This window comes from Bos grunniens, chromosome 7 (assembly GCF_055505025.1).
Source record: "Bos grunniens cultivar Pamir isolate PY7600 chromosome 7, Bosgru_T2T1.0, whole genome shotgun sequence".
Lineage (NCBI taxonomy): Eukaryota > Metazoa > Chordata > Mammalia > Artiodactyla > Bovidae > Bos > Bos grunniens.
This window is the reverse complement of record NC_141171.1, coordinates 30,366,436-30,390,658: the sequence shown is the minus strand read 5'-3', so window position 1 is coordinate 30,390,658 and position 24,223 is coordinate 30,366,436. Positions and strand designations below refer to the sequence as shown.

At 41.1% G+C, this 24,223-nt stretch overlaps 1 protein-coding gene across 13 annotated transcripts in view; it reads right to left on the bottom strand.

Moving 5' to 3' along the window:
* Positions 1–24,223, bottom strand: part of CEP120 (centrosomal protein 120) — a 170,986-nt gene that overhangs the window by 70,424 nt on the left and 76,339 nt on the right. For 2 of the 13 annotated variants that reach the window (XM_086410645.1, XM_086410649.1), the window contains 3 exons: positions 12,679–12,760; positions 5,283–5,439; positions 3,620–3,734 (listed from right to left, as the gene is read on the bottom strand). In XM_086410645.1, the coding sequence (XP_086266771.1) occupies positions 3,620–3,734; positions 5,283–5,439; positions 12,679–12,727 (321 nt within the window). In that variant the 5' untranslated portion in view covers positions 12,728–12,760. The other 11 variants (XM_086410646.1, XM_086410650.1, XM_086410651.1 and 8 more) reach the window with 9 other exon arrangements.

Genomic DNA, 24,223 nt, shown 5'->3' with positions numbered 1-24,223 from the left:
CTGGGTCTAAGCCTAGAAGGAAAACCGTTCTTAGGACTTGGTGGGAAGAGAGGTGACCCAAGGATGGAGGAGAAACAAGTCCTTTTTATAAAGCATTTCAGTTTCTTTTGAATAGTTCCAAATTTGGGCCAGACTGACGGCCTTATTTGCAATTACACACATACTTTTGGAGATACTGCAAGGTGGGTCCCAGATGACCACAATAAACTGACTATTGTAATAAAGGGAGTCGTACAAGTTTTTGGGTCTCCCAGTGCATACAGAAGTTCTGTTTACACTATATTGTAGTTTAAGTGTGCAGCAGCATTATGCCTAAAAAAAATGTACATACCTTATTTAAAAAATACTTTATTGCTAAAAAATGCTAACTATCAGCTAAGCCTTCAGTGAGTCATAATCTTCTTACAATAGTAACATCAGAGATCACTGATCACAGATCATTTTAATGATGAAAATGGTTGAAATATTCCAGTTACCAAAATGTGAGCAAATGCTGCTGGAAAACGGCTCCAACAGATCTCCTTGACAACCAGTTGTCACAACTGGTTTAAAAAAAAAAGCATATCTGTGAAGCACAATAAACTGAAGTGCAATAAAAATGAAGTATGCCTTTATTTTTCTACCAGGAGCAGAAATGTCAGTAACAGATAAATTTTTCTTCACAGAATCCTCATTTAAGATCCAAATCCATCAAGGACTTTAAAATAAGAGAGAATATTTTTTTACTTTATTTTCTGGAGAAAGTAGGACCAAAAAATGTCATTAAGAAAAACTGAAACTAAGAACTTCTAAAGTCAATAACATACAAAAAAAGTTGTAAGATACTTTAAAAGACTTTCAATAACAAAAGCATAATCAAGACCCTGAGTTGTTTTACCATCTTGCCAAGGGAATACTATTTACATAACAAATGTGTTTCACGAAGTTCCCTTACTCTTAATACAAAAGGCATGCAAGCAGCAGGAAGCCGGAACGCCAATTAGATGGATGCTAGGAAAGCCGGCAAAATTCAGGTTTAAACGGAAAGAAGTAGGGAAAACCACTAGGCCATTCAGGTATGACCTAATTCAAATCCCTTATGATTATTCAGTGGAGGCGATGAAGAGACTCAAGGGATTAGATCTGACAGAGTGCCTGGAGAACTATGGACAGAGGTTCGTAACATTGTACAGGAGTTAGTGACCAAAATTATCTCAAAGAAAAAGAAATGCAAGAAGGCAAAGTGGTTGTCTGAGGAGGCTTTACACACAGCTGAGGAAAGAAGAAAAGCAAAAAGCAAGAATGGGAAAGATACACCCAACTGAATGCAGAGTTCCCAGAGAATAGCAAGGAGAGATAAGAAGGGCTTCTTAAATGAACCATGCAAAGAAGTAGAGGAAAACAACAGAATGGGAAAGACTAGGGATCTCTTCAAGAAAATCAGAGATACCAAGGGAATATTTCATGCAAGGATGGGCACGATAAAAGACAAAACAGTAAGGACCTAACAGAGGCAGAAGAGATTTAAAAGAAGTGACAAGAATACACAGAAGAACAATACAAAAAATTCTTAATGACCCAGATAACCACAATGGTGTGGTCACTCACCTAGAGCCTGACATGCTGGAGTCTGAAGTTAAGTGGGCCTTAGGAAGCAACACTACAAACAAGGCTAGTGGAGGTGATGGAATTCCAGCTGAGTATTTCAAATCCTAAAAGATGATGTTGTTAAAGTGCTGCACTCAATATGTCAGCAAATTTGGAAAACTCAGCAATGGCCACAGGACTGGGAAAGGTCAGTTTTCATTACAATCCCAAAGAAAGGCAGTGCCAAAGAATGTACAAATTAGGGTATAATTGCATTCATTTAGCATGCTAGTAAGGTTATGCTCAAAATCCTTCAAGCAAGGCTTCTGCAGTATGTGAACCAAGAACTTCCAGACATACAAGCTGGGTTTAGAAAAGGCAAAGGAACCAGAGATTAAATTGCCAACATTTGTTGGAACGTAGACAAAGCAAGGGAATTCAAGAAAAAATCTACCTCTGCTTCATTAACCAGGCTAAAGTCTTTGACTGCATGGATCATAACAAACTGTGGAAAATTCTTAAAGAGATGGAAATACTAGACTACCTTACCTGTCTCCTGAGAAACCTGTATGCGGGTTCAGACGCAACAGTCAGAACCTTACAGGGAACAATTGACTGATTCAAAACTGGGAAAGGAGTACAATAAGGCTATAAATTGTCAGCCTGTTTATTTAACTTATATGCAGAGTACATTATGTGAAATGCCAGACTGGATGGATCACAAGCTGGAATCAAGACTGCCATGAGAAATATCAACAACCTCAGACATGCAGACGATACCACTCTAATGGCAGAAAGAGAAGAACTAAAGAGCCTCTTGATGAGGGTGAAAGGGAAGACTGAAAAAGCTGGCTTAACTCTCAACATTCAAAAAGCAAAAATCATAGTATCTGGTCCCACCACTTCATGGCAAATAGAAGGGGGAAAAAATGGAAGCAGTGCCAGACTTTATTTTCTTGGGCTCCAAAATCACTGAAGAAGGGGACTGCAGCCATGAAATTAAAAGATGCTTGCTCCTTGGAAGGAAAGGAATGACAAACCTTGACAGTGTATTAAAAAGCAGAGACATCACTTTGACAATAAAGGTCCATATAGCCAAAGCGATGATTTTTCCAGTTGTCATGTATGGAAGAGGGAGTTGGGCCATAAAGAAGGCTGAGTGCCAAAAAATTGATGCCTTTGAATTATGGTGCTGGAGAAGACTCTTGAGATTCCGTTGTTGGACTGCAAGGAGATCAAACCAGTCAATCCTAAAGGAAATCAACCCTGAATATTCACTGGAAGGACTGTGCTGAAACTGAAGCTCCAATACTGTGGCCATGTGATGTAAAGAGATGACTCACTGGAAAAGACCCTGATGCTGGGAACAATTGAAGGCAAAAAGAGAAGAGCACAGCAGAGGATGAAATGGTTAGATAGCACCACCGACGAAATGGTTAGATAGCATCACCGACTCAATGGACATGAATCTGAGCAAACTTTGGGAGATAATGAAGGACAGGGAAGCCTGATGTGATGTAGTCCATGGGGGTCACAAAGAGTTGGACATGACTTAGTGACTGAACAACATGACAGCCTCGGTAAGTGCCTTAAGTTTGAGATGGCAGCATGAAATGCAGGATATTAGATGGATCAGGAGGGAAAACCAACTGGAAAGGGTTGGCTCTGGAGGCCAGGAAAGGGAAGCGTCAAGGAAGACGTCTGGAAGGAGAGCAGTGACCATCACTGAAGCAAGGAACTCTAAAAGAGGAGCACTTTGAAGGTGAAGTGCAGGAGCTGAACACATTAAACGTAAAGGTAATAGCAACTTGAACACAGATGTGAACTCAGAAGTTTCTTTGAGAGATACGTCTAGGTCAAAGGAAGGATCAAAAGGTCAGGATTTTCTAAACCAAATTCACCTTAAGAACTAAGAACTACCATACCACATACCATGGTACGAGCCCATGATCTATTAGGTCTAACAGTCCATGTCCTTTCCATCAATCTCTTATCTACTGAAAATAACCAACTGTTTGGCAGAGTCCATAACAAAACATCAAAAGCTCAGTACCTGCTTTGTTTCTTGAGCAGTTCTTAAGTCTAGAACAACGTAACCAATAGTTTCTCTGGCTGAAGTTGAAGGATCCAAGGCAAAACACTGCAGTTTGATAGGAGTACGCTGTAGCCTGTAACATAACAATTCATGTGATAAATAAAATCACTTTTGCTTAATACTGAACTTTCTATTTGCTTTGAAAAACCTACTTACTACTACTATTCAAGACAACTATTATTTTGTTGGATAACCTATACCTGTTCTGTGCTTTCTAAAAAACTCTTCAACTTCCATGAACTATTAATTATGTCTACTTATCTATATACCAACTATACACAAAACATGTAAAAAAAAAAAAAAAATTTAAGTCTCTCTCATCCAAGAAGCTAACATCTAGGTCAATGTTTCTCAAGCTTCTGTGACACACAGAATGTTTTCAAAGTCAAAAATTACCATTAATCCTCAAGACTGATTTTAAATTGTTTTTCTTAGACTTACACACATAAAGCTTCAAAAACACATATATATGCCTTTTTTTTAGGTTTTTTTTATGTAGATGAAAGAAATCTTTATTGAATCTGTTACAATATTGCTTCTGTTTAACGTTTTAGTTTTATGGCCCTGAGGCATGGATCTTAGCTCCCAGACTAGGGATGGAACCTGCACCCCTGCACTGGAAGGGAAGTCCCTATTTATATGCTTATAACTCTTTTTGTTGCTAAAAAAAAAAATGAAAGAAACTTAAGAATTAAATGTCATAACATTGTAGATGATTAAAATTAAGTTAAAAACAATTCAGTGTAATACATGATAAGGTCATGTAAGCATGAGCTTGACTTATGCAACATGGCTTCTTTTGAGTCTAGAACCCCTACATACATAGTAAGCTGACTGGATTTTGCCATCACTGCCATTATCTAATGGAATGACTGGGCACAAAAGTCATCATTTACGTATTTATCTGTGTTATTTTCTCAGTCTACTAAATACAGAGTGGTGCCACTTTATAACAACACAATCATATATACAAACACCAATGCAGGCACTAGTATCTCAATATGAAGACATTGTCTGAGCAGATATTCCAGAAGTCACTAAGATTAAATGCAAAATTTTAGTCTCCTCTAGGAATTTAATACCATTTCAAAGAAACTCATGGACTAATCCAGGGGATCTTCCCAATCAAACCCAGGTTTCCTGCACTGCAGGCGGATTCTTTACCACCTGAGCTACCAGGGAAGCCTACCTAGATATATATATACACACACACACACACATATACAGTAGCTCCGCTGGTAAAGAACCCACCTGCAATGCACGAGACCCCAGTTCAATTCCTGGGTCAGGAAGTTCCCTTGGAGAAGGGATAGGCTACCCACTCCAGTATTCTTGGGCTTCCCTGGTGGCTCAGATGGTAAAGAATCCACCTGCAATGCAGGAAACCCCAGTTCAATCCCTGGGTTGGGAAGATCCCCTAGAGGGCATGGCAACCCACTCCAGTATTCTTGCCTGGAGAATCCCCATGGCAGAGGAGCCTGGTGGTCCATAGACCACAAAGAGTTGGACATGACTGAGCAACTAAGCACAGCACAGTACCTTCAAGCATGCACACATGTGCGTGCACACACACACATCACAAATTGAAACAACAGCTGAACAGATTGAAAATAACAGTCACCTGTGCTGATGAAGCGCTTTCCTGTCAATTTCCCAGGCTAACTCAGTAGCAAATTCCGGCTGGTCTGTATGGTCCACAGGATCAGTAGCCAACTGCTCTCCATCAAACTTTGCTTCTACTATAAGCATATGTTTTGGACGTTTGGGGAAATGGCGACCTAGAAAAAAAAGACTGTACAGGTTAACTGGAAGTGTACAAAAATCAAATACGGTCCCTTGGCATGTAAGTTTTAAAAACTGACATGTTAACAGTGGTTAACTTATCATGTATTCCATAAACTAACTCACTAGCACATACTCACATATATACTCAAATTCATGATTCATAAAAACATTAGTCAAACTGGAAGCTGTAATTAATAAATTAGTGCTTCTCTAACACTAATGTGCAATGAATCAGCCAAGGTCCTGTAAAATGTAGATTCTGGTTCAACTGGTCTGGGATGGGCCCAGGATTCTGCATTTCTAACAAGATCCCAGGAGATGTCAACGGTGTTGTTCTTGGTTCACACTTTGAGCAGCAATGATCTCAATAACATTCAGAATTAAAGTGTTAAAAATGTGATTATACCAATTTTAGATATTACTAAAATCACTGCAGACAGTGACTGCAGCCACAAAATTAAAAGATGCTTATTCCTTGGAAGAAAACCGATGACCAACCTAGACAGCATATTAAAAAGCAGAAACATCACTTTGCCAACAAAGGTCCATCTAGTCAAAGCTATGGTTTTTCCAGTAGTCAAGTATGGATGTGAGAGCTGGACCATAAAGAAGTCTGAGCACTGAAGAACTGATGCTTTCAAACTGTGGTGCTGGAGAAGACTCTTGAGAGTCCCTTGGATAGCAATGAGATCAAAGCAGTCAATCCTAGAGGAAATCAACCCTAAATATTCATTAGAAGGATTGATGCTGAAGCTGAAGCTCCAATACCTTTGCCACCTGAAACGAAGAGGTGACTCCCTGATGCTGGCAAAGATTGAGGACAGGAGGCATAGGGGGCAACAGAGGACAAGATGGTTGGATGGCATCACTGACTCAATGGTAATGAGTTTGAGCAAATTCTGAGAGATAGTGAAGGACACGGAAGCTTGTCATGCTGACTCCATGGGGTCGCAAAGAGTCAGACAGGACAGAGCAACTGAACAACAACAAATACCAGTATTTAATATAGAACAGGTTATCTGGAGAGTTAAGAAATAATCAAATTAGCAAAAACAAATTTACCTGAATCTTAATTTTCCTGTTAACACAGTAACAGGATCAATGTGACCACATGGACCACAGCCTTGTCTAACTCAGTGAAACCATGAGCGCCATGCTGTGTAGGGCCACCCAAGACAAACAGGTCACGGTGGAGAGTTCTGACAAAGCATGGTCCACTGGAGAAGGGAATGGTAAACCACTTCAGTATTCTTGCCTTGAGAACCCCATGAAGAGTATGAAAAGGCAAAAAGATAGGACGCCGAAAGATGAACTACCCAGGTCAGTAGGTGCCCAATATGCTACTGGAGATCAGTGGAGAAATAACTCCAGAAAGAATTAAGAGACAGAGCCAAAGCACAAACAACACCCAGTTGTGGATGTGATTGGTGATGGAAGTAAAGTCCGATGCTGTAAAGAGCAATAATGCATAGGAACCTGGAATGTTAGGTCCATGAATCAAGGCAAACTGGAGGTGGTCAAACAGGAGATGCCAAGAGTGAACATCCACATTTTAGGAATCAAGAGAATTAAAATGGACTGGAATGGGTGAATTTAACTCAGACGACAATTTAACTCAGAAGACAATTACATCTATTACTGTGGGCAAGAATCCCTTAGAAGAAATGGAGTAACCATCATTGTCAAAAAGAGTCCAAAATGCAGTACTTGGATACAATCTCAAAAATAACAGAATGATCTCTGTTCATTTCCAAAGCAAACCATTCAATATCACAGTAATCCAAGTCTATGCCCTGACCAGTAATGCTAAAGAAGCTGAACAGTTCTATGAAGACCTACAAGACCTTCTACAACTAACACCCAAAAAAGATGTCTTTTTCATTATAGGGGACTGGAATGCAAAAGTAGGAAGTCAAGAAATATCTGGAGTAACAGGCAAATTTGGCCTTGGAGTACAGAATGAAGCAGGGCAAAGACTAACAGAGTTTTGCCAAAAGAACACACTGGTCATAGCAAACACCCTCTTCCAACAACACAAGGGAAGGCTCTACACATGGACATTACCACATGTTCAATACCAAAATCAGATTGATTAAATTCTCTACAGCCAAAGATGGAGAAGTTCCATACAGTCAGCAAAAACAAGACTGTGGCACAGACCATGAACTCCTTATTGCCAAATTCAGACTTAAATTGAAGAAAGTAGGGAAAACCACTAGACCATTCAGGTATGACCTAATTATGACCAAATCCCTTACAATTATACAGTGGAAGTGACAAATAGATTCAAGGTTTTAGATCTGATAGAGTGCCTGAAGAACTATGGATGGAGGTTCATGACATTATACAGAAGGCAGGGATCAAGACCATCCCCAAGGAAAAGAAATGCAAAAAGGCAAAATGGTTGTCTGAGGAGGCCTAACAAATAGCTGTGAATAGAAGAGAAGCAAAAGGCAAAGGAGAAAAGGAAAGATATACCCATATGAATGCAGAGTTCCAAAGAATAGCAAGAACAGATAAGAAAGCCTTCCTCAGCTATCAGTGCAAAGAAATAGAGGAAAACAATAGAATGGGAAAGTCTAGAGATCTCTTCAAGAAAACTGGAGATGGTAGGACCTAACAGAAGCAGAAGATATTAAGAAGAAGTGGCAAGAATACACAGAACTATACAAAAAAGATCTTCACGACCCAGATAATCACGATGGTGTGATCACTCACCTAGAGCCAGACATCCTGGAATGTGAAGTCAAGTGGGCCTTAGGAAGCATCACTATGAACAAAGCTAGTGGAGATGATGGAATTCCAGTTGAGCTATTTCAAATTCTAAAAGATGAATTTGGGAAAGTACTGCACTCAATATGCCAGCAAATTTGAAAAACTCAGCAGTGGCTACAGGACTGGAAAAGGTCACCTTTCATTCCAATCCCAAAGAAAGGCAATGCCAATGAATGCTCAAACTACAGCACAATTACACTCGACTCACACACTAGTAAAGTAATGCTCAAAATTCTCCAAGCCAGGCTTCAACAGTACGTGAGCCATGAACTTCCAGATGTTCAAGCTGGATTTAGAAAAGGCAGAAGAACCAGAGATCAAATTGCCAACATCCACTGGATCATCAGAAAAGCAAGAGTGTTTCAGAAAAACATCTACTTCAGCTTTATTGACTATGCCGAAGCCTTTGATTGTGTGGATCACAAAAAAAGTAGAAAATTCTGAAAGAGATGGGAATACTAGACCACCTGACCTGCCTCCTGAGAAATTTGTATGCAGGTCAAGAAGCAACAGTTAGAACTGGACATGGAACAACAGACTGGTTCCAAATAGGAAAAGGAGTACGTCAAGGCTGCATATTGTCACCCTGCTTATTTAACTTTTATGCACAGTACATCATGAGAAACACTGGGCTGGAAGAAGCACAAGCTGGAATCAAGATTGCTGGGAGAAATATTAATTATCTCAGATATGCAGATGACACCACCCTTATGGCAGAAAGCGAAGAAGAACTAAAGAGCCTCTTGATGAAAGTGAAAGGAAAGTGAAAAAGTTGGCTTAAAATTCAACATTCAGAAAACTAAGATCATGGCATCTGGTCCCATCACTTCATGGGAAATAGATGGGGAAACAGTGGAAACAGTGTCAGACTTTATTTTGGGGGGCTCCAAAATCACTGCAGATGGTGACTGACTGCAGCCATGAAATTGAAAGACGCTTACTCCTTGGAAGAAAAGTTATGACCAACCTAGACAGCATATTCAAAAGCAGAGACCTTACTTTGCCAACAAAGGTCCGTCTAGTCAAGGCTGTGGTTCTTCCAGTGGTCATGTATGGATGTGAGAGTGGCACTACACGGAAAGCTGAGCGCCGAAGAACTGATGCTTTTGAGCCGTGGTGCTGGAGAGCCACAAGGTGTTGGACTGCAAGGAGACCCATCAGTCCATCCCAAAGGAGATCAGTCCTGAATGTTCATTGGAAGGACTGATGCTGAAGCTGAAACTCCAGTACTTGGGCCATGTGATACGAAGAACTGACTCATTTGAAAGACCCTGATGCTAGGAAAGATTGAAGGCGGAAGGAGAAGGGGACAAGAGAGGACGAGATGGTTGGATGGCATCCGTCCATGACTCAATGGACATGAGTTTGAGTCAACTCTGGGAGTTGGCAATGGACAGGGAGGGCTGGCATGCTGCAGTCCATGGGGTCGCAAAGAGTTGGACACAACTGAGCGACTGAACTGAACTAACAGAGTAAAGGATACTTTACAAATTAGCCAAAGGAAAATAAACACATTCATTCATTCATGTTATTTTCAATGGCAATGCTATACACTATCAGGAAATATTAAAATATATGCATTACTGTTCATCTGTACTGCCTGACTTCATTCCTTCAGTTTGCTGAAGACATATTCAGGGTTAAGTTTATGCCAGAAAATGGGATGCAAAAGGAAGAAAACAGAGTATGTGTTCTTGAAGAGTTGAGGGTCTAGTGGAAACAGACTTAACACAGTGCAAAAAAAAAAAAACAACACTAAAAAAGAAATAAGCACTAAGCATCTTACAGCCAGCATGTCTGCAGGTCTGGTGAGGGGGTTTCCGTGAGGGGCGTTTAACCACAGTTAAATGAGTACATCCCTCCTGCCACTTACCCTGGTTCAAGCTGCTTAAAAGGAATTAGGCTGGTCATAAAGACCTTGATTGCAAACCTGTAGTGTCAACCAAAAGTTCTCATCTGAAACTCCCTATGAAGAGTCTTGCCACACTGGGCATGGCTCTCCCAATTAGAACTCAGGGGCCTCTCACAGGACATCATTGTTGGCTGCTCTAATCGATCACTAAGCTTCACAAATGAATTTCATATGTGTCCAAAAACACCCCTATATTTTCAGACTATCCTAACTACAACTTCCAATTAGCTTGAAAACAGAGGATAAGTATGGGACCAACAGGTGCCTGCCTCGTCCCAAAGACAAAGAAGATCTTGAAAACAGAAACCCTTATCATTCTCATCCGTGGAATCTAGTACTTAGCCCAAAGTTTGCTCATGGTAGAGGCCCAGTGATGTTCTTTTGAATAAAGAGCACTTCTAGAAGCATAGCCAAGAAATTGCAAGCAGTTCAAATAGTTGAAGGACCGGGAACATATGAATACACACAGCAGGGGAGAGAAGGCTGAAAAGGAAGGTCACAAGTCTACCCTAAAGGGCCATGTATGCCACTCTAAGCAGGACCTTATCCCTCAGCACATCAAAGGACTTTAAGAAAATTAGATTGGCATTTCAGAAGTTACCCCTGACAGTAAGGCGGACAGTGTTTTCTGAAAACATTTATGAAACAGACCACTGAGATTACTACAGTAGATTAGGGGGATAATGACAGCCCCACAGCAAGGCACCCACAATGGAAACTCGTTCATTTAAAAGTTTACATTTTTTAAAAAGTTATATAAAGTACCTACTATTATTTTTAAAATAAAATCAACACTTGGTGACCATCTGGATGTTGGGGACGTAGAGGGAACCCAGGAAGACGTTGACTCCCAGCGTCTTGGCTTGAAGCAACAGTGTGGTTACAATGAATAGAAATACAAACACAAAAGGAGGAACAGCTTGGAGGTCTGCATATGTTTATAGCAACACCTAACTGACCTTCCCAATTCCAGGCTCTCTGGAAACCACCACACTCAATCCCACAGTGGTCTGAGTTGTCTAATCGCCTAGAAGGACTCTTCTATCCTTGATTACCTACCAACCAAGGCACTTCGGCCATCAACCTAATCCACCTCCCAAACCTGTGTTTACAGACTGTATCATTTATTTTTAATTTATTTACATTACATCCCAACATGTTATGTCCTGCACATTAATTTGACCTCCCTAAGGAGACAGAACCTACAACCTTGAAGGGAAAGAGAGTGCCTTACATTTCTATTACCTCATAGCATGGGCCACAGTCCAAAAGCTTTTTGTTCACCAAATTACAAGGGGATTTTAGTCCTATGTCTTTAAACAGTCAGTAACCTAACAGTTAAATCTTCCCCAACACTATGGATTCCGGCCCATCTTCTCCTTCAAATGTTTTCTTTCCTCTCACCTCCCAAAGAGTGCCAGGCCTCCGTGAAGTATCTCCCCTGAAGGGCAGGGGTCCCCAGCCATTCCTCTCACCATTCAAGATGACTCCTTTTTGTCATATTATTCAAAACCTAACCTCAATTTAGCCATCAACTTCTATATCCTCCACTTTCCTGTTCTCCAACCACACTGAATCCAAGCAATCAAAGAACATGTCTAGCTTTACTATCCCTTAAACACCACTGGCTCTTCCCTTTGCCTGGAATGCCCTTCCTTCATTTTTTCTCCCCCTGACAAACTTTTAATCATTCTTTATGACCAAAAAAAAAAAAAAAAAAAATGTCATCTCCTTTGGGAAAAACGTTCCCAGCTTCCCCAGACAGAGGTGGTCATTCCTTCTTCCACACCTTGATAAGTATTTATTGTTCAGGCTACACCAGTAGCTTTTGGAACCAGGTCTGTTGTGTTTTTATTCCCAGCACAGTGCCTGACACTCAGCGAGTCTCCAAACAAACCCAACTTCTGGGCATGTGCAACAGACCCTCTTGACAACTGCAGTCCTCTAAGCACCCAGTAGAGTGCTATATATGGAAGGGCCCCCCACAAAGACATCTGAAAATGCAAGAACACATAAACACTTCTGAAAAATGCAAGAAATATGTATTTGAGTCAAAGCAAAGTTCTCAACACTGATACCAGGAGGTCGCTGAACAGAACGTGCTTTCCAGGTGCTTTTCAGCTCCTATTATAAGCAGCATCGATATGCTGCTTCTGATGGAAACTTTCTCCAACATTCACTGGGTCTACGGCTAATCACGATAAGTATCACCTCCCTTAATAGCAATGGCACCCACTCCAGTACTCTTGCCTGGAAAATCCCATGGACGGAGGGTCTGGTGGGCTGTAGTCCATGGGGTCGCTATGAGTCGGACACGACTGAGCGACTTCACTTTCACTTTAATAGCTCTCATACTCCCACTCCCTCGGGGGACTTTTAAATCACCTGCCCAACAGACCTTACGGCATACAACTTCAAACAAGTCTCTGGGGACCGCACCAGCGACGATGACAGGGTTCTTCAGGTTAACAAAGCCTCGGTCCCACACTACTCCGTTAACATTTAAGCAGCAGCAGCTGCAAACGCCAAGTCCCCGGTAGCTCACCTTCTAGGATGGACACGACGATGAGCAGTTGGTCGGACTTGGACACCATGGTCGCGGTCGGCGGCCGGTAGGCGGGGGTCTGCTGGGAGGAAGAGGGGCCCGGGTGAGTGGTGGGCAGCCGGCGACCCCTGCCCGAACTCCTGGCGAAGCTCCCGCCGCCCTCCCACAGCCCCGGACACCAGGATCCCGCTCGGCGGTCGGCCTGCAGCGCGCCAGGCTCCCCGGCCCGGGGCCGCCAGTCCACCCGGCCCGGCCTGTCTGCAGGCAGACAGGAGCCCGCCGCCAGAGGACCTTTTGCCGCCTGGGTAAAACCTTTCACACACCCGGACTGCTGCCGCCGCGGCCGCCGCAGTTCCCCGCTTCCGCCTAGCAACCAGGCCCGCAGGCCTAGAGCCCCGGGAAGGCTGGAGGACAAAGGGTGATAGAGATCAGGGCTGTCGAGGATAGAACGCCCCTCAGCCCGCCTCACCTCCTACCCTTTTACGCTACGTTCCAGAGCCCTGAAGAAAAGACTAGCCGTTACCTCACAGCGCCCCCTGCTAGCCGGACCGGAGAAAGCGGGCGACTTGGTGGAGACCAACTGCGCAGGCGCACTACTGCAGTAACCCCCCCCCCTTCCCGAACTTCCCCAGTATGGAATGCGAATGTATTGTATTCTCTGCTTTTCGTCCTAGACAAAACCTGGGAAATACATCAATATAGATTTAGAAAACCAAAAAACCTAGCTCTGTTCAGGCCACCAGTGTCAATACTGCTTAAAAGTTAAATCCTGGAAAAATAATGATTTAAGTCTGAACTCTAAAATCAACTAAAATTGTCCTGGCGGCAGCTCAGGTTTCACGCTTTGTAAACTGAAGTAGCGTCATTACGGTAACTGCTGTAACTGCTGGCAGTGACGTAAGCTCGCTGAGAATTTCCTGTACAGTAAAAACTACCCTAAAACAAAAACATTGTCACGTGGGCAGGAAAATTAAAGGTATAGGTTCTTCTACCCAGCGAAATCAAAACCAGAAATTAAAAAGCATCTAAAAGCTTCATTTTAGATGACGTTTCCCCCTTTCCATGCCTTCTCCCCCACACACTTCAGGCTTTATTTTAGGAAAGATTAGAAGTCTTTTGGAAAGCACCTAGTTCTTGGGCGGGATCGGTGGGAGGAGGAGGAAGAGAGAACAATTTCTACTCCTTCACTCCGCCCCACCACCCCATCTCCGCTTTGTGCCCCAAAGAAAAGGAGGATGTGAAGACCGGACTAGACTACTTCTAAAACATTTTCAGGCCCCTTTAGAGGCCTCCCTGAAATAAGGCATTATGCAAAATAAAACCAAAGTAATGATCTACTTTGGGTTCAATACATTCTTCCTCAGAAAATGTCAGACTCAAAAGTGGATCGAATCATGTAAGAACCCCCAGGTACCCAGAACGCAGCTTGGGAAATTATCTGACTGATAATTTCTGACTGATAACAGCTTGGGAAATTATCTGACTAATAATATCTGACTGATAACTGAAGACCAGTCATCCTCATCCTTTGCAGAGGAACAGGTATTTGAAGGAAATGCCTGATAACTCAGTTGGTAAAGAATCCACCTGTAATGCAGGAGACTCCAGTTCAATTCCTGGGTCGGGAAGATCCCCTGGAGAAGGAATAGGCTACCCACTTTAGTGTTCTTGGGCTTACCCTGTGGCTCAGCTGGTAAAGAATCTACCTGCAATGTGAGAGACTGGGGTTGGATCTCTGGGTTGGGAAGATGCCCTGGAGAAGAGAAAGGCTACCCACTCCAGTATTCTGGCCTGGAGAATTCCATGGACTGTATAGTCCACCTGGTCGCACAGAGTCAGAGGGGAGTTTCACTTTCACTTCACTTTCCTAATGTCATATCATTCCTCTCTTTCACTAAGTACCTCTAAAAGATAAAGTTTTTTAAATATCTTAAATATTAGATTTCATTCGAAGGACTGATGCTGAAGCTCCAATACTTTGGCCACCTGATGCGAAGAGAAAACTCATTGGAAAAGACCCTGATGATGGGAAAGATTGAGAGCAGGAGGAGAAGGGGACTAAAGATGACAAGATGGTTGGATGCTATCAATGACTTAATGGACATGAGTTTGAGCAAGCTCTGGGAGATGGTGAAAGACAGAGAAACCTGGTATACTGCAGTCCATGGGGTCGCAAAGAGTCAGACACGACTGAGCAGCTCAACAACAACAAAATATTAGATACTTAACCACAATTGTACTGTTACACCTTAAATTTAACAATAATTCACTAATACAATTAAATATACACTGTTCAAATTCCCTGGTTGTCTAATAACTTTTTTCAGCTGGTCTGTTCAAATTAGGACCCAAAACACAATGTATTTGGTTCATCTGTCTCTTGCCTTTTTTAATCTATAGGTACTCATGTCCACTTATTTTTTTTTTCCCCTTGAAACTCTTTGTTGAAGAAACTGGTCACATAATTTTACAGATTTTACCACAATCTAAATTTTTTGATATGATGCCACTGTTGTTATTTAACATATCCTCTGTTGAGCAGTCTAACAAATATGTCCATACTGACAGTACTCAAAGAATATTAGCAAAACAGATCAACAACAAGCAAAATACAAGGTGATCAGAGTGTAAAACACTACTTAGCATTAAACTCTAGGAAAAGGGAAGTCAAAGCACTGAAACTAAGGGTCTCCAATGGAAAGAATACCCAGGAGATAAGAGTTTGGGTACCTGCCTCTGCCATTTGCATGCCGGTGACCTTAAACAAGTCATTTTACTTCTTTTAGCCTCTGTTTCAGCTGTACAAGGGTAGCACAAATGGTTCCTTAGTTCAAACTTAAATGTAGTAAATGCCATTCAGTTATTACCTTTTTATATGAACGATCTCAGACCTTACCTAATAGCTGCAAAAGAACCAGGAACTGCCATCAATATACCTCATTGTTTTGCTTTAGTATATCTACCGGGGCCAAAAACCTGGACTGTAAACCATCACTGAATGCCAAAGAATAATCTCAGGTCAGAAAAAAAATCTGACAAATCATTGAAATTAACTAAGAAACTTTTTCACATAGTAAAATTTTCACAAAGTTTTTTGTGGAAAAAAAATTTTTTTTTTCTCTAAATTTTTACCCCAAATGACACTATTACTTCTAAAATCACCTCATCATAGCTACTGAAAAGTCATCAACTTAGTTGGCATGATTTGGTTTTTGTTTGTTTGTTTTTTATAACTACAAAACTAATGACATAAAATTTCCCATTTATCCCACCTAGAAATGGAATTATAATTCTATCAGCATCTAGAGCCTCCTCCTTATCTGTTATTCTACAATCTAATTTCCTCTCATATGTGATATTTAGCAGTAACAACTTCAGTTCTTGCATAAATCATATTTCAACTTAAATTCATGAGAAAAAAACTTGTTATAAGTTTATAAAGTACCAATTACTGTTTCAAAATACATCAGTAAATGCTAATAAAATGTAAAATTTGTGTCCATTACATACTGTGAGATTCATTACACTCTAAACATGCAAATTCAAACTAACCAGTGTGATTAAATGCTTGATTCTAAAATCATGTTTGTCAACCTAAAAGTTTATGTTAGGTAGCTTTCTATTTCTAGGGATTTCCCAGAAACAACGCATTTTGACTCATTTCAAGCCTTTCAATTTCTGTAGCTACTTAACATTTTGGCAAACCACTTTCCTGGTAGTATATCTCTATATATTTTTTTTATCTTTTCAACACTTTTGTGGCCACCACACGAGGCATCATAAATTGTGTTCCCCTTCATCAGCCCCTTACCACTTCTGATCCCCTCCCCACATACACATGCCCACTTAGTAAAATTTAAAGCAAGCGTCAAGGACTAATAAAATTAACATATCTATTGGTAACTGCTATTAGTAAGAGCCTGGTGGCACTCTGATCTTCAAGTGGTGCTTAGAAATAGCCTCCTTCTAGAAGAGGAAACGGGAGTAGACTTAGTAACTAGTACTCAGTGTCAAGATGACTTCCAATCTAGGGTCTGACCTCATTAAACTTGGCAACTAATGTCCGTGCCTTTAATCCCTTAAAGAAGGACCACTAATGTCTATAGGAGGGGAGACAATATAGCCCCACAGTAGAGAGACACACGTGGCTTCATTCCAAGTTTCTCAACCTAGCAGCTTTGTGGCTTAGCCAAATCATTTTGCCCTGAAACTCGGTTTTCCCACCAGTAAACCCGGGTTAAGTAGTCCTCAGCTCACATGAGTTTTGTGAGGATTAAATGGTATTGCCTCTTTTAAGGGCCTAGGATGTGATGCAATCTCTGAATATGATTGCCATTTTTATTATGAATGTGGAGGGATAATTTGTTCTGCTATTATTTTGTAGTTTGTTCCTCTTCTGGTGTTTTAAAGATAACCAGATCTTCTATACCCCCTCACTTATGCCTATATTTATGTTCTGGCCCTTCTGCTTGGCTTTTGTGAAAGATCACAGCAGAAGCTTCCACAGTCAGATAGTCCTCAGGTCCGGCAGGTGCTGTTAACTAGTGCAATGGGCTGGGCTTGGCCTGAGCAGAAGAAAGGAGAGCCCTTCTCTTCCCCTGCTGGGTATTTCATGCAATAAAAGCCAGAGTTTCCAAATTTCCATAAGCAGCTAACATTTATGTGAACTCGTTCCATTTTTAAATGCTAGGCACAATGGTAAAGAATCTGCCTGCCAATGCAAGAGATGTGAGTTCGATCCCTGGGTTGGGAAGATTCACTGGAGGAGGAAATGGCAACCTACTCCAGTATTCTTGCCTGGGAAATTCCATGGACAGAAGAGCCTGGGGTGGGATACAGTTCATGGGGTCTTAAAAGAGTTGGACACGACTGAGCGACTGAGCACACACAACACCCACCCTCCCACTCCCACACTTACTCCCTCCCCCTGTTCTAAATTCATTAAAGTGGTTATCATAGCTGCCCCTGAAGGGCAGAGGAAAGAAGGTAGTAAGGGAAGGAGAAGAGATTGCCTTCAACTGGGAAGGAGAAGATGAAGGGGAGTGTGGTAGGAACCCAAATTCCATTTCATGACAGAACCTTCAGGAGGGGACTGAGAACTTAGTCCCCAATTTATCACACTTGCCACCGGTTCTCATGCCCCTAATTTGACACAGAATCAGCAAACTCACTAGAATTCAAGGAACCATGGAGGCTGGGCTGATAGACAGCTGAACAGAGACCAGCAAGGGCAAAAACTTCCAAGGCCAGTCTTTGCTCGGTGTTAGCACCCTAGAACCTCTGCACAACACTCTGTGAGGGGAGCTACAATGATAACTGAGACTGAATTTCTGCCTGTTGGAAGGAACGTCGAACTGAAGTTAAGAGTCTAAAGAAAAGCAATATTTCTGGCGTGTGTACGTGCTTGCTAAGTTGCTCCAGTCATGTCCAATTTTGTGACCCCATGGACCATAGCCCGCCAGGTTCCTTTGTCCAGGGGATTCTCCGGGCAAGAATACTAGAGTGGGTTACCATGCCCTCCTCCAGGGATCTTTCCAACCCCAGGGTGGAACCCTCATCTCTAGCATCTCCTGCATTGGCAGGTGGGTTCTTAACCACTAGCCCCAGCTGGGAATATTTCTGAAACTCCCTCCTATGTGGAGTAAGTTTCATGGGGTTACTTGAGGCTGGGGTGAGCTTTGAGCCACTGAGTCATGGTATGTTGTCACAGCGGCTCTCTGTGGAGCAAAGTGTAAAGGGTGGGAACCTCCCCCCTACTCCAGAGAGACCAGAAGAGTTGGAGACACTTCTGGAACTCTGGGGAAGGGCTGCAGGCCAACAAAAATGCTGCTGTCTTGCTTGGGAAAGACTACGCTATCTGTAGAGTGCCCACGTACTAGGGGCAGCTGACTTTAAGGGGTCCCTTTAACACTGGAGCACAGAACAGATGGTAGACACTGGGAAGAAAGACCTGCCACGGGAACACTGTGACATCGAGAAACAGTACGTGACATTTTGGGACTTTGCTTCACCTATTATGTAATGTCTGGTGTGTGCTGATATTTTTTTCCTTCTAAAAAGCTCCCTTTTGAAACGCTGAAGCCAATACTGGAGGAGGAGCTTGTGCCAGCCTACTCAGCTGTCTGGTGGCAGAATTCCCCAGGCTTCTGGGTGATTGGCCCATAGACGTCTGACTCCACTAAATAGTAACACAGAGTCTTCTGTGCTACAAGAAATTCCCAGCACAAGAGTTCTATTTTTTGGTGCTATTACAAGTATACCTAAAGGGGATAAAACTGTTCTCGACCTCACTGTGTTATAGTGAGCCAACAACAAATTACATACCAATTACAGCCCCCCATCCTTGAATTAAGAGAAAGTTTCTAAACACATGGCCTGGATTCAGAGAAAACAGAAGCCTCCTTCTCACATGCATCCCTAACCCATAACACAAGCAGCTTCCCCAGCCAGCACCTAGCAAACTTTGTCATACCACAAATGGTACAACAAGACTGTTATCCCATGTGATTCCGCATAAATCACAGTACTGTCCCTCCTGAATTTTTGCGTGTGTTCCTGCTGCCGATGTAATACTTTGTATGTGCATAAATGAGTATTTTTCTCAAGCAGTAATGAGCATAACAAGGTAACAGGATGTCGCGTGGGGATTTCACTTGTTGCCATGGAGTTGACACCCATGAACCAAAGGATGGCAAAGAGGTGTCATGTGTCCGTCTTTCTGAAGAGCACCTTGGACAACTCAGGTCCACACCCCTCTCTCAGGTTTTGTAAGAGACTACAATAGCTTTGCTACCCACTACCATCAGTCCAGCTCCCAGCTGACACTATATTCAAGATGGTGGGCTGAGGAGGAATGAGTGATAAGCCTGACATCCTTCCCATTGTAGAGAGTGGAAATACCCACACACACACACAGCCCTGCCCGCCTCATCCCAAGACAAGTAAAAGGTGGTGAATCCACAGGAACTTCTCAGAGACATGGACAGACTTGCTGGTCAAAGCTCATTGTGGATACTTGAGTTGGAAGGAGAAAGAGAGACTGTGTGTGTTTATGAGAGAGAGAGAGAGAAAAAGGGAAGACAGATTCAGATTTTGTTGCGGCAACAATGTAGAGGGAGATTCCCATGGTTGAGTTGAATATGGTGGTAGGTCACTTTGATGGGGCTATCTGGTGTCCACGAAGGGAGGCCATAAGGTGAAGAGACTGCAACCACCAGAGGCTGTGGGGTCTAGAATCTCAGAAGCATTTGAGCAGGAGTCAAAAGTGACCAAGTCAGGCTGATCTCCCAGAAGAGAATATAGTGCACTGGAAAGCCCCCCACATCACTCCCACCAACATCGCCCCTGGAAAACTCACATACATATCCCAGGAGAGACTCAGCATTTAGCTGGGAGCTACTCAGAAGGCCTCAGAGATAGATGGATCTTGAACTGAAAAAGAATGACAGGCAAGGGAAAACTGACATCTGACACTTGCAGTCTTTCTCCACCTTTGATCCCAATTCTTTGGAGGAGAAGGGGTCCCAAAAGAAAGAGAGGTGAGGGTGTAAGACAGCTGATCCCATTCCTTTCCCAGTCTAAATTACTTAAATGCAAGCTTCACTGGAATGGGGAGGTTGGAAGCCAATGAGATTTCAAACATATGTGTAAGGTGAAATTTTAAACTGGAATAAGTTGAACTAAACTGATATTTTAATAGCTGAATGATCAGAAAGCTGTGGGATCTGACTAAGCTGTCTTGAAGGGATGGGAGAAGGAAACTCAATGTTGCATAGTTCAAAGCAATAATTGGAGAAAAATGGAACCATTTCATATTTCTACACTGACCTAAGCACTGATTGTTGAAGAAATCAGTTATTTAATAATAATAATATTCTACTGACTCTTCTGATCTTTCCAGCAACAGAGTAAAGCAGGGGTTGGAGAGTAAACCAGGGGTTTTTACTACTTTTTAACAGCTGAGAAAATCTGACGTTGGATTACTTGAACAATTTGATAACAATCAGATGTCAGGGTATCTTAGTGCTTCTGTTAAGCCAGTGATATTCAAATGCCCTGAAAAGTGAAACTGATAGTCACTCAGTCGTGTCCAACTCTTGGTGATCCCATGGACTATAACCCACCCAGCTCCTCTGTCCATGGAATTCTCCAGGAAAGAATACTGGAGTGGATAGCCTATCCCTTCTCCAGTGGAAGTTAGAGAAGATTAAAGACTAATTATATATTGAAATCATTATTATTTCAATGTAGTAAATAAGTTCTGAGGATGGTTGACTTTGATATTCTAGTCATGCTAGATTTAAATGGTTGGACATTTAGCTGAGAGGTACTCTTAGGACTGTTGAATGTAATAACAGAATGTTAGTGTACTCTGCAAATTTTTACAATTGTGAATTGGTTTTTTATCATACAAATGACTAATGTTCCAGATAAAAGTTGAATACAAGGTAAAAATCAGTGGGTTTTTTTTTTTTTTTAGTTTGTGGCTAAAACCTGCAATGTCAACATTGACTGACTTATCCTAACATTAACCAGAAATATATAATCTTCCAAATATCAGTGAATGTAAATCCCAGTAGGTTAGAAAGCATGTCTATTTTGTTCATTATCCTATTGCTAGTGCTTGGAAGAGTGTCAAGTCAATTTGTAATAGAGGCTCAATAGATTCTTGTTAAATAAATAAAGCCAAATTTACAGCAATCATAGAATTATATCTACACCAGTGATACAGAGTAATGGAGATGTACTTCATCCAAGTGTAGAGCACTAAAGTGAATACATAATTTGGTACAGCTCAAGAAATGTAGTCTTGAAATTTTCCTGATCAGATTGCAACAGCCATTCTCCAATACATTAAAAACACTTTGTAATCCACTTGGTCTCAGGAACTTTTAACAATATGAAAAGAAATAATTTATTGAACTGAACTGTGTGTGTGTGTGCACAAGCACACCCGCGCACACACGCCCACTCAGTCATAGCAGACTCTTCAACCCCATGGACTATAGCCCACCAGGCTCCTCTGTCCGTGGGGATTCTCCAGGCAAGAACACTGGAGTGGGTTGCCATTTCCTCCTTCCAGGGGATCTTCCCAACCCAAGGATCGAAACCACATCTCTTCTGTCTCCTGCATTGGTGGGCGAATCCTTTACCACAGGGCCACCTGGGAAGCATTTACTGTAGTACTTTGGGAAAGTCTCAATGGTTAAGGTGACAATAATGAAATGATTTTGCGAGGATGTCAGAGATGAGAGTGAGTGAATTACCCTTGAAAAGGATAATTATTCTACATGTGTTAGAAGGAGAAAAAAAGAAAAATTGAAGAAAAGGAAAAGGAGATATTAAACTAATGTGTTTCATTAGTGTCCTCACTGACAGTGCCATAAGAGGTCTGAGAAGGAAAAAGGAATACTCCATCAGGGAGTTAGAAGGACAGTTAAAATAAGGAAAAAGAAATATTTTAATAGACTTCTGCATATTTCTTCTTTATAGTTTTGTCCACCATCCAGCAGTATTTATTAACAAACTGGTTTCCATCAAGTCTATTAACCAATATGAACACACCAAAATGATATAATAGACATCAGCAGAGTGAAGTTAAAAGGACATTTTATAACTTGTTACTGTTTTCTTATTGGAAATGGTAACAGCTTTGGTACAGTTCATTCCAAATCTTTAAGTTAACAAGTCATTATATTAGTTGAACAAGTGCCAATAAAAGACAATCTATAAATTAAGTTCCATGGGACAGGATCTTATTTGTTTTACTTTCTATCTCCAGGGTCTAGAATAGTGTTTGGCACACAATAGGCATTTAATAAATATCTGTTGAATGAACTGACAAAACTAGAATGGATTTTAGCCAGCAGATGGACTCTAAGCTTAACATGATATGACATATTTGACTAATATCCTCCATTATAAAGTAAATTCATCAAAATATTAAACATTTTCTTGGAATATTTACTTCTTCAAAATAAAATGCTATAATACTATTTTGTTATAGTTGGCTAGTAGCTTACTTTTGTCAAACTTTTACACTTCATTTTTTTTTTAATGTAGAAATTAAGTTTTCAAGGACTTTCTCTTATTTCTTAAGTGGACCAAATTAGAACCATAAGATTCCCAAGAGTTTCTTCAGATTTCAAATACCCAACTTCACACTGCTATCTATCCTGGAAAATTTACCTCTGAAATTAATCAGGGCAATTATATAAATTTATCATATATCTCTGTTCCATCAAGTTAACTGTTTTTATTTTTTTTTAATTAATGTAAGCTTCTAAGTTTTAGGAAAACTGAGCAGACATTCCAGAGCTTGAATTGGTTTCCATTTAAAAAGTATTAAATGGTATAACGAATGCATTGCAATGGAACCCAACTATCAGTCCATCCAAATGGTTAATTTACCACTTCTCAGACTAGAGCTGAGGGAGCGCTCATTTTACACACGGGGCCAGGTTTCTTTTCTTCTTGTCCTTTCCCCTGAAGGGTTTCTGCCTAGATCAATTAACTTTCTCCCCACCTAGCCTGGTTCTCATGAGTATGGGTGCCTACTGTTATCATTTTGATAAGAAAAGGTGGAACCTCATAGCAGTTCCCTGTATTCATTAACTTTACATCCATTTAAATCAAACAATTTAATCTGGTATCCAATAATGAGGCAACTATTCCGTGCATTTTTTTTTCTCTCTCCTTCTCCCTAAATCAACTATGGTTATATTAAAAGATAGTAACATATCCAGATACATTATTTATGTTAGTCAAAACTTCACTCATTGGAGTATTTTGTTTATAAATCTTCCCCCTAAAACAAAGTTTCATTGGATTAAAATTTTGGAAACAGAAGCTATAAATCAGCTTATATTAGTTATTTGGACTTTATCAGCTACTGTTTTCTCTGTAAAAATCTCATATGTGAATCAAACACACAAAAAATAGAGTTAATTTAATACATTTCCCTGAATTAAAGAACTTTCTCTTTCAGTGAAGCTCTTTTTCCTACTTTCTTATGTCAGCAAAAGAGAAGTCAGTTTATTTTTTTTTTTTTGAACTGAAATTATTTATTTATTTATTTATTTTTTTTTTATTCTTCCAATTTTATTTTATTTTTAAACTTTACATAATTGTATTAGTTTTGCCAAATATCAAAATGAATCCGCCACAGGTATACATGTGTTCCCCATCCCGAACCCTCCTCCCTCCTCCCTCCCCATACCGTCCCTCTGGGCCGTCCCAGTGCACCAGCCCCAAGCATCCAGCATCATGCATCGAACCTGGACTGGCAACTCGTTTCCTACATGATATTTTACATGTTTCATTGCCATTCTCCCAAATCTTCCCACCCTCTCCCTCTCCCACAGAGTCCATAAGACTGTTCTATACATCAGTGTCTCTTTTGCTGTCTCGTACACCGGGTTATTGTTACCATCTTTCTAAATTCCATATATATATAAATTCCATATATATATAATTCCATATAAATCTAGATGATCAATATTCAGCCAGCTTGTATACTTTATTTCTTCTGTGGCTACATGCTATT